General features: G+C 35.3%; 1 protein-coding gene across 7 annotated transcripts in view; it reads left to right on the plus strand.

Moving 5' to 3' along the window:
• Positions 1–17,257, plus strand: part of PHLDB2 (pleckstrin homology like domain family B member 2) — a 239,675-nt gene that overhangs the window by 179,696 nt on the left and 42,722 nt on the right. For 6 of the 7 annotated variants that reach the window (XM_037835270.1, XM_037835304.1, XM_037835277.1 and 3 more), the window contains exons 7-9: positions 6,927–7,055; positions 12,980–13,135; positions 14,178–14,288. In XM_037835270.1, the coding sequence (XP_037691198.1) occupies positions 6,927–7,055; positions 12,980–13,135; positions 14,178–14,288 (396 nt within the window). The remainder of the gene's footprint in view (positions 1–6,926; positions 7,056–12,979; positions 13,136–14,177; positions 14,289–17,257) is intronic. The other variant, XM_037835295.1, reaches the window with a different exon arrangement.

Consider the following 17,257-nt stretch of genomic DNA (forward strand, 5'->3'; position numbering starts at 1 on the left):
GTGTATGGGCGTGTATATCTGCTTGTGTAAGTTTTCTTTCTGTCTTCATCTATCTCTGACTACATTAAAAAATTTTTTTATTAAGTGGTCAGTTTCCTCTATTTTTTGCATTATCTGCATCTCATCTACCATACAAAATCAAAAGCCAGTTGTGATGCAGTAGAATGGTTAAGGAAAGGCTCTGCTTGATGATGAGTTTTTCCCTTTCCCAGATGGTAATCATAAACTCAAATCACCCATTTGTTTGAGTGCAGATATTTTGTGTTTTCACACATATATTGTGATAGTTTGTAGTCATCCTGGGCTGCCCACTTTTATAGCTAAATAATGTTAAAGAGTTGAACTGAAGCTTAAACCACTCTATGCCATACAAATATTATGGGTAAAATATTAAATTATTTGACTTTCTAATTTTTCTGCAATAATTATAAACCATTGTATATTAAATGGGCAAATTTTTCCCCCATTGTATCTTGCCAAATTACCTGTTACTTCCTCCCCATCCTTCCTTCTGTTGAGAGCCAGGGCAAGACACTGAGGCTGGGCCAGAATTCCTTAGCAAAGTGCTAATGACTCTGAGTGCAAAGCATTTGCCAAGCCACAGTCAGTGTTCAGACAGAACCCAGACCTTCCCGTGCATCTTTCTTACATTTCAAAGTTAGCTCTTGGTTAAAGGAAGTGGAAATGTATCATGGGATTTTAGGATTAAATCAATAGGATTCCAGAATATGGTTATTTTTTTCTGATGATTATTTGATTACATAAATGCTTAGTGTTCTGATTTCCTATTTTTTTCTACACTAAACATCCATCAGTTGTGTGATTAAAATGTCAAAGCCAAAGGAAAAAGTCCCAAGAAAGAAAAATAAGGATATGTCTCCTAGAGGTAGGCAGAATGGATTCCCAACAATCACTATTTGTTGACACAAGTCCATAATCTTTCCTCCACAGTTCAAAAATCTGAAAAGGTCTGGAGGGAAAATGTCCTTTTGTAAGATTGGCACCAAAGTTTAGTATTGCAAATCCTGACTTGATCTGATATTCACATTTAGTGTGAATATTCGTAAGTTAAGCTGCAGAAATGGTTATGTATTTTCAGGGTGCTACCCCAGACCTCATTGGATATGTTACATAATGTATGCTGTATGTACTGTGTTACCTCTATTTAATTCAGAATATTCTGAGATCTGAAACATATCTGGTGTTAAGAATTTCAGATAAGGGATTGTGGCCCTAAAATATTAGCCTTATCTGTGAACCCTTGAGGATGTCTGCCTCTCAATGAAATAACATAGGGTTTAGGAACTGGTAGGAAAAGGATTCTCAGGGTGCATGGAGAGGACTTTGGATGGGCTTCCCTTTAAAATGATGGGTTTGAGACTCTGAATTTTAACACCTCACTACATCAATTCCACTTCTCCAGTGTTTCATAAAACATGGCCCAAGTGCCTACTATATACTAGGTTTTGTGCTAAACAGTTTGGAAGTTACAATGATGGATCTTGAATTTTAAGAAAATCTTTATCAACTTATTCAGGTTGCCAAATTTAGCAAATAAAAATACAGGATTCTCAGTTAAAATTGAATTTCAGATAAACAATAATTTTTCCAGTATAATTGTGCCTCATGCAATATTTGGGACATGTACTAAAAATTTATTCATTGTTTACCCAAAATTCAAGTCTAACTGGGTGACCTGTATTCTTTCTGGAAAACCTATAAGCTAATAATCTAAGTGTCTTTTTAGGGTGATCTTGAGTATCTACTTATTAATAACATAGCACATTGAAATATGTCAAAAATTTTCTTTTCATTATTATTCAATAATCTTCTATGGAATATAAAATTCAGAGTACTTCAGGTTGAAAAGAATAGAGCAGTGAGAATGCAGTGAGATCCTTGGAATTCAAGTAGAGCCAGCAAATCAAATTTTACTTCCTTCCTTGAAGAATGTAACTTAGAAGAGAGAAAACTTACATTACTATTTTCTCACCACAAGATCTGGCAAAATAAATGATCCTATGATTAGCCTTGGATTTTTAAGACCATTTAAGATCATTGGCAACATTTCTGTATAAGTTCTAATTATTTAGGATAAACCTATAATCACTCCTGACCATTTGTATGATTAGAAGAGATTCATTTTTCTTCTGAACTTGAAATGCATTTTTTTTCTCTGAATGTGTATTGGATATTGGAATCTGTCACTGTACATTTTTTGCTTGATTTATTTGAAGCATTCAGTTTGTATGTTAAAATTTTACAATTGGGATGTTACTTTAAAGAAAGACATTTTCAACTATGATCCTGGGTCAGGTTTTTTTTGTTTGTTTTTTTTTTTTTTTTTTGGCTTAAACAAGAGGAATTTATTGGTTCATGGTTTTGAGGCTAGAAGCTCCAAATCAAGGAATCAGCAAGGCAATGCTTTCTCCTCAAAGTCTGTAACATTCTGATGCTGGCTTGCCAGCAGTCCTTGGGGTTCCTTGGCTTTCCTATCCCATGACAATGTCCTCTCCTTTCCCTTCTGGGTCCCATTGACTTCCAGCTTCTGGCTTCCACCTGTGGCTTTCTCTCTGTGTGTGTGAATTCCTTCTGCTTATAAAGGACTCCAGTAATCCAGATTAAGACCCAAACTCATTCAGTTGAGCTAAACCTTAACGTAACTTAAAATAACATCTTCCAAAGATCCTATCTGTAGTGGGTTCACACCCACAGGAATATGGATTAAGACTAAGAACATGTCTACCACAATGAGAAATGGGATATTGGCAAAATATTGGTCTATCCCTCACCAAAAATTAATCAAATACAAAGAGGAAAATGGCAGGCATAACTTGACTAGGTGATTGTGGTGGTTTGAAGGAGTATATCCTGGGTCAGGTATTTTGAGAAAAACTTTTGGTGATTCCGGTATTAATGTCCTGTAACTTCGTTAGAAAAATCAAATTGCAGTTAGTTGCCTTTGCCTAGGAACATAATGCTGGGGGCTAAATCAGTGATTCTCAACTCTGGTTGCCTATTCAAATCACCTGGAGAGGTTTTTTAAAACTATCAATCCCTAGGCTTTAGGCTCCTGGACTTCTGACTGATTGGGGCCTGGGAAACAGTGTACTTAAAAGCTCACGAGGTTATTCAAATGTGCCGTCAGGGTTAAGGACCACAGAGCTAAGAGAGCTGTGCTCGGGCAGCCATCATGTTTGCCCTTTCCTCTTCCTTGCCTCGACTTAGAAGTGCCAGGGTAAGTAGATGAATATTTACCCAGTGAGTGAATGAACAACTCTTTGGAAGCAAATATGGACCCACTTTCATATGATGATTTCTACTTTAATTTGCTGGTGAATAATTTCTCTTCGGTCATGTATACACCTTAGCAACAGCAGCCTTAAATATACAAAACAGACGGACTCTGGCAATGAATTTGTAACCTGGTTGGATTTGCTAGTACATCGAGAGGACGGTCAGTCAATAAGAGAACAGTGCTAATGGAAGCAGCTCTGTCTCTAAGGAAGTCACATTCTGTTCCTGGTTTTATAAAGTTTCCTGTACACCCCAGATTTTCCTGGAGCATTTATTGTAATCTTATTTCTGTGACAAATTGAAATTTGTTAAAATGCATTTTAATTTATTCATTTCCTGAAAATAGATTTATAAATCTTAAAAAGAAAAAGCTATACACTATCTCAGTTTGAGGTTTGGAATATATCGTTAGGCCTATAGTAGTTAGAATAGGTGAATTTACCGATTTAAATCTGGGGGAGAGAATAACACCCAGTTTTAATATTTTCCATTTAAAAAGCTAGAATCCTTGAACTCTCGAATGCCAATGCCATCTATCTCCTCCATCGATTTTATCTTATCTCTAGAGGTGATGCTTTCAACTTTAATTAACCACTTGTCTAGGGCTAATTTCCCTTTGAAAGCTTCCTGGGCAATAAGTAGAAGAGATGAATATTAATTTCTTTCTGGCTCACAGTTGTCTCCTTCTGGCTTCTTGGAGGACTGATATCACCCTGCAATCCTCTGTGATTTATGGCCTGACACACCCGTCTTAGTCCTTCTTTCATCCTTCTCCTTTACTTCCTTTGCCCTAGCATTGGCCTGCCTCAGCTTCTGCTCTGAGACCCAAGCCCAGTCACAGCGTTAACTGATAAACCACAGAGAAGCTGCAGAAGGTTCTGATGGTACCTGCTTGCATAATTCTTCTAGCTGCCCCCTTGTATGAAATTGTGAAACACTGTGAGCACTTCAGAAGGAAGGCACTATGTAAACATAAGGTATTTTTATTAGTTGATTATTTATACTTGTAATTAACAATAAAAAAAATTGGGAACATCTGAGGAATAGTTTGATTACTTTCTCAAATTTGAGCTCAGTGCCTTTCCATATTATTAAAGACTGTATCAATGTTTTTTGTCAAATATAACTTTAAGGTTTAGAGTTTTGCACATGTGGTATTTAATTGAAATGAATAGCTTTTGTTTTTTGTTTTTTTTTAACTTTCTGTTTTGAAGTAGAATTGCTGCGAAGTCTGGTGATACAGTATCTAGGAATGCAGCTCTTTTTAGATAAAATTCTTTTGCTGTGTAAATCAGACTTCTTTCATCCGCAGAAAGAGGAAATACATTGTCATAGCCAAAAGACAATAGTCATTTTGTGTCACTGGTTTTATTAAGGAGAAAAAAGTTACTATTTCTGAAACTGAAGACTAAATCTAGCTTGTATTAGTATATTCAGTTTTCCTGTGGGTAACACTTGGGTTTCCCTTTTACTGTGAATGAAGCAGTTGCTTTCCCTACTACTGTGCAATGGGTGTGTATAGTATGCGAACTTACTGTTGAAGACTGAGACAATTTTCATTACAGTCTGCTAAGGTTTAAGTTGTTGTAGAATCATTTTTGATTGCTCTTTGGAGTAGGAATGTTATTTTTATTTTCTTTTGTTCTCTAAAAGCAAAAGGTATTGAAGTAAAAACTCTGTCCTACATTTAGTTCCTATTTTGTCTTTATTCAGCCAGAAAACCCAATTTTTAAAATATTGCCATCCTCTGCTTATTAAGAAATAACTGAGGTTGAAGGAGTTAATGGGGATGACACAGAAAGCAAAGGAAATCTGTTTAAGTTCTAATCCTGAGATAATTAAAGATGTGTTAAGTGTATGTGAGAAAAGCAGAGTAGTCTCATAGTATTTATGAGAAAAATATAGATTTAAATTATAAAACTAAGAGAGGTTTCTTCAGCCTCTAGCAAGACTTGAGTATTTCTGACAAATGTATATATGTCAGACCATGTTAAAGAAGACAGATTCCTCTCTGTGACTGTCAAGGTAGTTTGGGTTCTGATGGGACTTGAAAATTTGAATCTGCAAAATTGCTATGGAACCAGAAGGAGAAATTGACTAGCAAGTAGTTTCAATGAATAATTAGATTTTGTTGTCAGCTCTATGACTTCTGGATTTAATCATTTTGAGAAAAAAATGCATTTGTAAATTTACATAAACATTTCTAAAATGCTCTTGAAATTTCAAACTTTCAGCCAAAGATGGATACCTAAATGACCTGGTATAGATAGTGATGCCATATAGTTTTAGATTTAAACCATAACATCTTTTACAAAAATCTAAATATATACGTTTACACAGTAAATCATGGCTGTTTGGATAAAGAAATTATAGTAAATATAATTTTATAGGACTATTTCAGAGCTTTGTCATTAAATAAACAAATCTTTCTGTGATATGCTTAAAGGCCAGTTTTGTTTCTATTAGTTCCACATTGTATGAACATAAGGAAAATAAGGTAATAGTCATTTCACTTACTGAGGGTCAAATCGTGATAGCGGTTCAAAAGTGTTTTTGTTTAGATTGAGGTTGTTCCCAAGTTGAAAATCATGTCTAAAATTTGCTTTTAGGATTCGGAGTATCATAAAGGAAACATATGTCAGGCAGACTGGCCCTAAACCAAGTGAAGTTTTGTTTCTTAATTTAGGAGGTGGCATTGCTAGGCCATGTAATCACTGCATTACAGTATTTTCCTGTTATCTCCTGGAGCATGTCCAGGGTCACTTTGGCATGTGTGATGAGGGAGGGACTTAGTGTTATCTTCTGCTTTCTCTTCTGTCTCTGATTCCTGGGTGTTCTCATTTCCTTTTTTTTTCATAGTCCATATTTTGATTTTTTTTTGAATGTCAGTCTTGTGAACAGTCTATTTGTCCACAGTAAATGTCACACTTTTGGTGTATCTGAGCTGTCTAATATACGTTCCTCTCACTTCTTGGTCAGTCTTTCAGAACATTCTCCAATAACAACCACTTTAATAACATTTTTATAGCTGCCTCAGCCCCTGTCTTAGATGCTCTCTGGAATCATATTTTCTTACTGCCTAAGCTCGCTTAAGCTCGTCTGTTAGCTTTGCTAAATGTCTAGAAGTATTTCCAATGACGGGGGTGTCAGCTTGTGCACCTAGAACTCCTCTGAGCTGAGAACAAAATTCAGTGATTTCCAAAACATGCTTAACAAATGCCTTGAGGAAATTGGACTATGGCAGCACTTGGAGTGAAATACCCCTTTCCTTTTCCTGTTCTCCGACAAGTGACTATTTACTTGCAAGGCTAGCTTACGAATTTGGTTGGAATTTCTTTTGTTCTTTGTCAACATTGACCAACATTCCTGATGCTTCCCCTGCTTTTGTAACATGGTGGCAGGAAGGAGGGAAGGAAGGAAGGGGGGTCATTGCTAAATGAGGCCACCTTATCTTTACTTCCGCTTATACTCTGTTATCCCAGTCACTAACAAGATATGTTTCTACATTCATAGAGTATCTAGTTTGTGTATGTTTGTTTGTTGTATTACCCCTAGGAAATGTTCACTAACGCCTGCTTGGGCTGCAAAGGTAATCTCTATTCTTCTATTTTCTGATTTCTGAACTTCAGGAGAAGGTAAAGCTTGATGCTGAAAGGGAAAAACTAGAGAGGCTCCAGGAGCTTTACTCCGAGCAGAAGACCCAGCTGGACAATTGTCCTGAGTCCATGAGGGAACAATTACAACAACAGCTGAAGAGGGTCAGTAGCAAACAGGCATGCACCAGTGTTTTGGTTTTGTGTTGTTGTTTTTTTCCAGTTAAGTTCCACTTACCTATGATTTGCTACTTCACATAGCATAAATTTGCGTACGTTTTGGTCATTAGATACTTTTTAAATAGAAATATGCATGCTGACAGTGTATATTGTTCTATGCTAATCCTCTAAGAAAAACTCCTTGTTAGAATCCTTTAACTAATTTGTAATGCAGAAACATATTCTGGAGTCATTCTTTGTAACAGAAGAGAGCTATTCTTAACTTGTAAGGACACCCAAGATTGTAGCATTTAAATCAACTGACATCTTTCCCTGCAGTCTCTGCTGCGTAGTGAGTACTATTTGCCCTTGAATGGGTTTTATAAATATTTTTTTGGCTTGATTTTGTACTCTTGTCCAAAAATTATCCCATTCTCTGATTTGCTTCCTGCCCCTCCCCCTTCCATCCCCTGTTGTTTTCTTTTACTTTTTCCTTCTGCTTTTTAGTAGCATTGAGCTTTACTAGCCTGAGTGCAAAATACCCAAACCCAAATGTAAGTCATTAGCAATCAAAACCTTTTCATATGAGTGTCATTATTTTCAAAAACTGAATGCAGCATAGACTTAGTTTAACTTTATCAAATTATTTAACAAGTCCATAATATCAGCACTGTTCAGCATGTGCATCCTGGTTATCCTTTGGAAGTCAGACTTCCTAAGCGGATTGGCCTGGCCATTTATTACTTCATAGCCTCTTGAAAACTGGGCTGTTTTTTTTTTAAAGAGCAGCCCAAATAAACTGTGACCCTGGGCAAGCAGTCATTAACAGTTTTGGACCTCTAGGAGTCGTGTAATAGTAATTTGTCCTAAGCAAGTAACAGGTTATGATGCCATGTGAGTAGAAAAGGCGGCTTGTTTCATTCATGTTGTTTTATCTGTATATTCTTGGGAATGGGTTGAAGAACAAAGCAGTTAGGATGGCACATGTTTTAAAATGTTTAAGATGAACTTTAACACCACAAAAATATATAATACCTCTGAGAACATCAGTAGGTAATGAAAAATTACCATTAAAACTGTTCAATGTATTGCAGAAATTGAAAGCATCATAATAAAAGTATCCAATGTAAGCATGTTAAACTGCAGCATAACAATATTAGTATTTGTTACTTCTTACTATGCTGAATTTAGAGAAAGTTTCAAAAAGATTTCTTCCCTTTACTTATTGTATTGCATAAAGAGAAAGAAGCTTCTTCGCTATAAGAAGATAAAAATTTCCTTTCCCCCAATGCCACAGTTCTCAGGAAATCTCATGGAAAAAAAAAATGATTGGGAAAAGAATAGTATTTGTAAAATTATTTCACTTTGTTATTTGTTTTTGTTTACACCAGTTCACCAAAGAGATTGAGAAACGGATTTTTATATTCGTATACTGCTTTTCGGCTCTTCTTATTGTTAAAAGATTTTACATGGGCATGGAAATTCTTTATTTAGAGTCAACAGTATGGTTTTATGTATCTGTTCTTCCCTTCCTCTAGCTTTCTAACTATTGTTTTGTATTCTGTATAAATAAAAAATATGGTCTATTAGTAACATGCACACAGGTTGATATAATTACTGTTTGTTTAATATAGATTCTATAGGAAAACTCGTAAATTTTTTATATGTTCTAAGGATTGCGACTAAAAAAAAGGAGAGGAAATGATGCAGTCTATTCCATTAATTTCAGGCAAAGACTCCTTCCCCTTCCTCTTGAAGCAGAGTGTGAAATTCTTATCATAAAACCCTTTACTTTAGTCAAGATAACTGGCTTGTGGTAGCTTCTGTTCCCTGATCTTAACAGGTCTACTAATTCTCTTCTCCAGGAATGAGGACCACAGTAACTCTTGACCAATCCCCTTGACATAACCAGTAAAAAGTTCACTTGTTTCATGATAAATCCATTCATACCACAAGCTCATTTCACTTCAGACTTCAAACACTTCAGAATACCACTTCATTATAATGCTTTCCCCAAGGCATTTAAACTTTTAAACTAGATTCAATAAACGTGACTTTACTACAACTAACTTTATTAGGTGGCAATTCACACAAAATAAAAAAAAAGTAAATGAATAGAAAGAAAGTCATTTTCTCAAACTATGTGTCCTCTCCAATGCTTAAGTCGAAATTCTAGAATGGTTTTGTGCATAAAACATTATGGATTTATAGCTGGACATCGTACCTCTAAATCTCGTTGCTTTAGAGTCAGAATGTAGTTTCCATTTGAAAATGATTTAAACATTTTTAGTAGATATGAGCCTGCCAGTAAGAAGCTGAAATAAAATGTGGCTTTCACTTGCTAAGATGGGGTCCGCCATTAAGTAGAAGAGAAACCTAATTGGGAATGTTTTCTGCTTTTGATGTTCACTCAGCTGAAGGGTGTGTTTTGGTCTTTAGATTTTTTTTTTTTTTTAATTCTATCAAGTGATAGCCACAATTGGGAAAACTTTTTTCTATCACTTGCTCTTCAACTAGTTTGTAATTTAATCTTGAACCAGTCATTCAACCTCTATGGCCTCCAATGTCTTCCTGCATAAAATGAGGAGGTTTATTAGGTGATTTTCATTGTTATTTTCCAAGTTCCAAAAGTATGCAGTTAAAGTGTTTGACTATAGAGTATAAGACAAAAAGGTAAACAAACCCTAAACCCCATTTAAGTTTGCTTTCAGAGTTGGCATTGAACTGTCATGAGATTATTACTGCATCTCTTCAGGTCAACAAATCTGTTTTCCTCCTTCTGTCCCCTCCCCCCCTCCATCCAGTAGGCGAAGACAACATAAAAGATCTTCATGTAAGCATCTGCCATATAAATTCTCAGAAAAAGCTATTGCAAGGATAAAAGGAATTGTGTTGAAATTTAATTTATTGCAGCTGTTTTATTTCCTTTCATGTTCTTTTAAATAGAAGAAGTTCAGTTAAAAACTTCATTCAACTAGGCAGGCAGTTGGCTTTGAACTTGCTGTATGTATTATTCCATGCTCAACTACTCTTGCCCCCAAATCGCATCCCCTGAATTCTCATTCTTATTTAAAATCCTTTACTAGGTTTTTCCCCCCTCCCAAATAGTTTTTCTTTCAAAGTGTTAAGTTTATATACACATATTCTAATGGTTTGGATAAATCCTTACACCAGCTAAATAGGAGTGCTGAAATTAGCTTTAATTTTCAGCTTTCTTGCCTAGTTTGCTATTATTTCCATGCAGTGGTTTAAATATTTCCTACAGATAAATTAGTGACTCTGTGACCTTCATGCAGGGTTAAAATAACACATGTTGCATATTAACCAGATGTGGAGTAAGCTGCTTACTAGCATTGTGTATGTGTTGCGAGCTATATGCCCTCTTTGAGTGAAGGTTATTTGAAAGCCAAAAGTTTTTTTTATCATGGTACTCTTAAGCCACAAACCAAAGAATTGAAATGCCTTAAAAATTTGAGTATGTTTGATGCCTGTATGAGTAAACATATCAGTTGATATTTTATTTGAAGACTGCAGATATTTTGTTTTAAGACATAATACCTGAGTTATGTCTTAATTCCATAGTGACTAGATTTGGTTAATCCTTTAGACATTATAAATTTGAAACGTCAATCAATAAATTGAAACCAAGACCACATTCCACTTGGCCAATGAAAATGTAAAGAAGTGTTAAGAAATGCTGAATATGTTTTTCAAATTGTGTTTTTCCTGCTCCTAAGCTTAGAGAATATACAGTCTTTGTTGACATAGTTATCTTGTTGCTATAGTGTTGGCTGTAATTTCATGGTAGCTAATAGCCTTTCTATGAAACATCCCAGAATGATATATTTTCCAGAAGATAGAAATATATTCCATTCGATTAAGAGGTTTAATATATTGCTTATATAAAAAATAGAGGGTGGGGTTAAATAGTGATGTAGAGCTAATTTATAGTGTGTTTTATTTATCCAACTTATTTTACATTTTAATTGAAAAAAATAATTTCCCAGCCATTTATGTAGATCTAGACCACGTAACTCAATTGCCTCTTCCTTTTGGACACAGACTGTTTATAAATTATATATTTTTAAAATCCTCTACACATAACACATTGACAGTTTTGTCAAAGGCTCCAAAATAAGGGGGTGTTTTAAAGAAAGTAGATTGGAGAATAATTTATACAACATGAACTAATCCCCGCACAAATACAGATGTATGAGTGCAATGATTCCTTTATTCAAGCATGTTGTAGGTTGGAGAACGCCTATTCTGGACCACCTGATTTTTTGGATTTCAGATCTTCCATAAATGTCCTCAAGATAATTCCCAGAGTAGTGGTATTTAACCTTTTGAATCACCGTTTGTGACTCATGAAAACTGTGGTACTACTCTTCCCAGTAAAATACAGATAGACAAAGATATGTAAACAATTGTAAGGTATTCACAGAAGCCCCATTTAAGAATCCCAAATAACAAATGTTTTTGCTTCCTTATCCCTTCAATAAAAGCCTTTGAGCGTGCTTACTTTCTCAATATGTATTTTTTGACATTATACACATATACTTTTCTGTCTATATGTACATTAGAAACATTTACTGAGAAACTGAAAAAGAAAAGGAAAACCTAAAATTAAATATAAAGACTGTCTAATATTTTCTCCTCACATCCCAATAGATTGTTCTATGAGCCATTTGGGGTGCCTGTAGTCCTTTTAGCGACTTCTGGTCTGTGTGTATGCCAACCTTTGGATCTTGAATTTAATTTCTTGTACTAACATCTCATTCATTTGAAAAAATGTAGAAAATAGTTTTCTCAAGAGACTAAGTCACACGTTTGTTCTACAGATAATGCTTAGGGCATTTATTGAATTCTTTTTTCTATTCCATGATCCATTTTATTATTTATTTATTTATTTGTTTGTTTATTTATTTATTTATTTTAATCTTCATTTTATTGAGATATATTCACATACCACGCAGTCATACAAAACAAATCGTACATTCGATTGTTCACAGTACCAATACATAGTTGTACATTCATCACCCAAATCAATCCCTGACACCTTCATTATCACACACACAAAATAACAAGAATAATAATTAGAGTGAAAAAGAGCAATCGAAGTAAAAAAGAACACTGGGTACCTTTGTCTGTTTGTTTCCTTCCCCTATTTTTCTACTCATCCATCCATAAACTAGACAAAGTGGAGTGTGGTCCTTATGGCTTTCCCAATCCCATTGTCACCCCTCATAAGCTACATTTTTATACAACTGTCTTCGAGATTCATGGGTTCTGGGTTGTAGTTTGATAGTTTCAGGTATCCACCACCAGCTACCCCAATTCTTTAGAACCTAAAAAGGGTTGTCTAAAGTGTGCATAAGAGTGCCCACCAGAGTGACCTCTCGGCTCCTTTTGGAACCTCTCTGCCACTGAAGCTTATTTCATTTCCTTTCACATCCCCCTTTTGGTCAAGAAGATGTTCTCCGTCCCACGATGCCGGGTCTACATTCCTCCCCGGGAGTCATATTCCACGTTGCCAGGGAGATTCACTCCCCTGGGTGTCTGATCCCACGTAGGGGGGAGGGCAGTGATTTCACCTTTCAAGTTGGCTTAGCTAGAGAGAGAGGGCCACATCCATGATCCATTTTAAAGCTACCTAGTAGATTTAAAGCAAGAATTCACAGACCAGTTTAAAACTAATAGTGAAATAAATGCAGTCCACTACCCTCCACCCCTCCCACCAATTCTACTCTAATATTCATGGCCTGGGGCTTAGCTCCAAAAAAGAGAATTATCAGATCTAACACTGGTCACTGCTGTAATTGGAAAGATATTTTTTTGGAGTGTCTACTTTTAATATTTGTTTTTTCACATAAAGAAAGCTGCAGCCATTCTGGTGTGTCTTGTTTTCTTTCATTCCCTTTTCCTAAAAGGACGCGGACCTGTTAGATGTTGAGAGCAAACACTTTGAAGACTTGGAGTTCCAGCAGCTGGAGCACGAGAGCCGTCTAGATGAGGAAAAAGAGAACCTGACACAACAGCTGCTGCGTGAAGTGGCTGAGTATCAACGTAACATTGTGACTAGAAAGGTAATTTTGCCAGGTGTCATTAAATATAAAAAAATAAAAAATATAGCCCTTATTATGTGACAACAGTGACCACTTATGTAGTTTTAACGTTTGTCTGTCTACATAACTTTGTGTCTAAATGTCTTGGTGCATTTAACACATATCACATTTTGCAGATTATATATATGGCAATCAGTGCTCCAAACTAGATAAGTTGACTACAGTCATTGTTACCAAAAGCTGTATATAGATGCATTTAGGAATGCTGTGCTGTTCTTTTTCTTTTATGTGGAAATGAAGGCACAGAAAATCAGAAATACAGACATTTTTGTTTTAAATTCCTTTTAAAATCGTAGTAGCTAGATTCAGACTAATTCTTTGGACAAAGTCTGTTTTGGAATTTCCTCTGTTTCCATTGCCCAGTGGTTATCAAAGCTGGCTGATGGCTTGGTACCATTAGAAATAGCTCACTGGAATGCTGTGCTGACTACTGACTCGACTCAGTCCCTAGGATCCAGAGGCCCAGCCCAGAACTCAGCATTTGCTCCAGAATTTAGAGTCACACCACGAGGCTCTGTCCTAAACTGATGAAACTGAGGGAGGGAAAGGAGAAGGTGACTTCTAAACTTAGTTTAAATAAGAAATTCCATTGTTTTTATTTTCCCATAAGGCATCCCCCAATATGATGTCAAATTCATTCATGGTATAAAATAAGTTTTCCTGTTGACTTCTGGGTTCTTCAAAATAGATTTTAAATCACTTGAATGTACGTGTATTGGCCTTAAGTAAAGGAAAGTGTTGAGCTTGGCAGGTCAAACCTCATGGTTTCTGAGTAATAATCTGCTTATCCCAGCTAAAGTGTGGTCACTGTTATCCTGGTTGTAAACATATTTTCTCTCTTCCAGGACAGACTGGCAAACTTTTTTTTTTTTTAACTTACCACAGTTTTATTGAGATACAGTCACACACCATACAAACCATATGAGGTATACAATCATTGGCTCAGACTGGCAAACTTTTGATTGTCTAATGCACATCTATCTATAACTTTTTTTTCCTCCAGGAAAAAATATCTGCATTGAAAAAGCAAGCCAATCATATTGTCCAGCAGGCTCAGAGGGAACAAGATCATTTTGTGAAAGAAAAGAATAATTTAATAATGATGCTGCAAAGAGTAAGTATTTCTCTTGCAGCACTGGCTGCAATAAAACACAAGTTCTAACTAGGGAAAGTTGTCCCCTTCAAATTAAATGCCTTTTTAATAGCGAATACCTTTATAATTTAAGGGAGACTTACTTTTTTTTTTTAATTTAAACTTTCCTATTAATAAGCTGATGCTCTCTGAATGATTAACTGTAAATCAGAAAATAGAGATTTTTTTTAACTATCTGATATTTGCTTTTTAATTTCCTTAAGCATAAGAAGGCATCCAAAATCTTGGCAAAGAGATCAGAATGCAGGTTTAACAAAATATTAATGAAGTCAGTGCAATTTTATTAAAGCTGATTGGGCAAATTCGGTGATAAATGAGGCAACTTTTTGTAAGTGCATCTATTAGAACCCTAAATTAGTCAAACATAAGGAAGCGCACAAGAAAAATACAGACTAGGAGGTGGGTCTTGTTTGCACATCAGAACACTATAGAAATGGCCACATTGCAAATCATAAATTCTACTCTCCAGAAGCTCTGTTATATGTATATACCAGAAGGCAAATAAAAGCATACTTAAAGATGGTGTTGGCAACAGCTCTTCAAAACAAACAAAACAAAAATGGCATGATTCCACAGCACCAAACTCAAATTAACAGTAATATATAATATCACACCTAAAATTTTTCATAGAGCTGAATAAGTTTAGTAACAGCTGAATTGGAACTATTCAAACTTTAAAAAAAAAAAAAAAGAAAAGGCATGACTCCCTCTGTCATGCATTAGAAATGATTCTCTCAAATACTGCTTTAGTCTCAGTTAATTCTTAGATGGCTGGATGACTATTTCATGTCCCTATGAGGCCCTGGAAAACAGTCTTCACCATTCTAGTAGGTGTACAATAATATCTCATTGTGGTTTTGATTTGCATTTCCCTAGTAGTTAATGATGTTGAGCATCTTTTCATCTGCTTTTTAGCCATTTGTATTTCTTCTTTGGAAAAATGTCTATTCAAATCTTTTGCCCATTTTTTAAATTTTAATTTTGAATTGTAGGATTTCTTTCTTTATTCTGGATATCAAACCTTTATTGGATATTTGTTTTCCAAATATTTTATCCCATTGAGTATGCTGTCTTTTCCCTTTCTTGACAAAGTCCTTTGAAGCTCAAAAATTTTTAATTTTGAGGATGTCCCATTTATCTATTTTTTCTTTCATTGCTTGTGCTTCTGGTGAAAAGTCTTAAGAAACCATTGCCTACCACAGTATCTTAAAGATGCTTCCCTTCATTTTCTTCTAGTTTTATGGTCTTGGCTCCTGTATATTTAGAATTTTGATCCATTTTGAGTTAATTTTTGTGTAAGGTGTATACCATTCATTCTTTTGGATATGGATATCCAGTTCTCCCAGAACCACTTGTTGAAAAGGCTGTTCTGTCCCAGTTGAGTGGATTTGGCAGCCTTGTCAAATATCAATTGGCCAGAGATATGAGGGTCTATTTCTGAACTCTGAATTAGATTCCATTGGTCACTATATCTATCCTTATGCCAGTACTATGCTGTTTTGACCACTGGTTGCTTTATAATATGCTTTAAAGCCAGGAAGTGTGAGTCCTCTAACTTCTTTCTTCTTTTTCAGGATGTTTTTGGCTATTTGGGGCCCCTTACCCTTCCAAATAAATCTGATAGTTGACTTTTCCCTTTCTGCAAAGTAGGTTGACTGGGATTGTATTGAATCTGTAAATCAATTTGGGTAGAATTGAAATCTTAATGCTATTGTCTTTTGAACACAGACTGCCCTTCTGTTTATTTAGGTCTTCTGTGATTTCTTTTAGCAATGTTTTACAGTTTTCTGTTCGCACATCCTTTATATCCTTGGTTAAATTTATTCCTAGTATTTGATTTTTTTAGTTACTATTGTAAATGGAATTTTTTTTCTTGATTTTTCCTCCTCAGATTCCTCATTATTAGTATATAGTAACCCTACTGATTGTAGCATGCTGATTTTGTTTCCTGCCACTTTGCTGAATGCCTTTATTAGTTCTAGTAGCTTTGTTGTAGCTTTTTTGGGACTTTCTACCTATAGGATTATGTCATCTGCAAACAGTGAAACTTTTACTTCTTCCTTTCAATTTGGATGACTTCTATTGCTTTTTCTTGCCACACTGCTGTAGCTGGAACTTCTAGCACATATTGAATAACAGTGGTGGAGTGGACATCCTTGTCTTGTTCCAGATCTTAGAGGGAAAGCTTTCAATCTTGTACCATGGAGTACGATGTTAGCTGTGAGTTTTTCATGTGTGCCCTTTATCATATTGAGGAAATTTCCTTTTATTCTTGTCTTTTGAAGTGTTTTTATCAAGAAAGGAAATGGATAGGGGTGATGGTAACACATTATTGTGCTGAACTGTGTGTGTCTTCCCAAGAAATGGTGCTGGGTCAACTGGGTAATTATGGAAAAAAAATGAACCTCCACAACATCCTCACACCATGTATAAAAATTAATTCAAGATGGATCACAGACCTAAACATAAAAATTAAAATGGTGAAACTTCCAGAAAAAAAAAAACAGAAGAGTACAAGTCCACCTTCATGGTCTTGGGGTAAGCAAAGATTCCTTAAAGAGGAAATGACAAAGGACTTGCATCTAAAGTATATTGAAAACTTCTTTAACACAATAATAATAGATAAACACCCAAGAAAGAAAAAAATAGACAAAAGACTTGAACTGATACTTCACAAAAGAAATAATATGAATGGCAAATAAGTCACATGAAAGGATACTCAACATCTTTAGTCATCAGGGAAATAGAAATTAAAACAACAATGTGACTCTGCCTCATATCAAGTAAAATGACTAAAATTAAAAAAGTGAAAATTCCAAATGGTGACAAGAATATGAAACAACTGGAACTTTCGTATATTGCTGATGTGAGTGTAAAATGGTTCAGCCAATTCAGAGAACTGTTTGGCAGTTTGCTTACTTTATAATGTT

Source organism: Choloepus didactylus, chromosome 1 (genome assembly GCF_015220235.1).
Source record: "Choloepus didactylus isolate mChoDid1 chromosome 1, mChoDid1.pri, whole genome shotgun sequence".
NCBI lineage: Eukaryota > Metazoa > Chordata > Mammalia > Pilosa > Megalonychidae > Choloepus > Choloepus didactylus.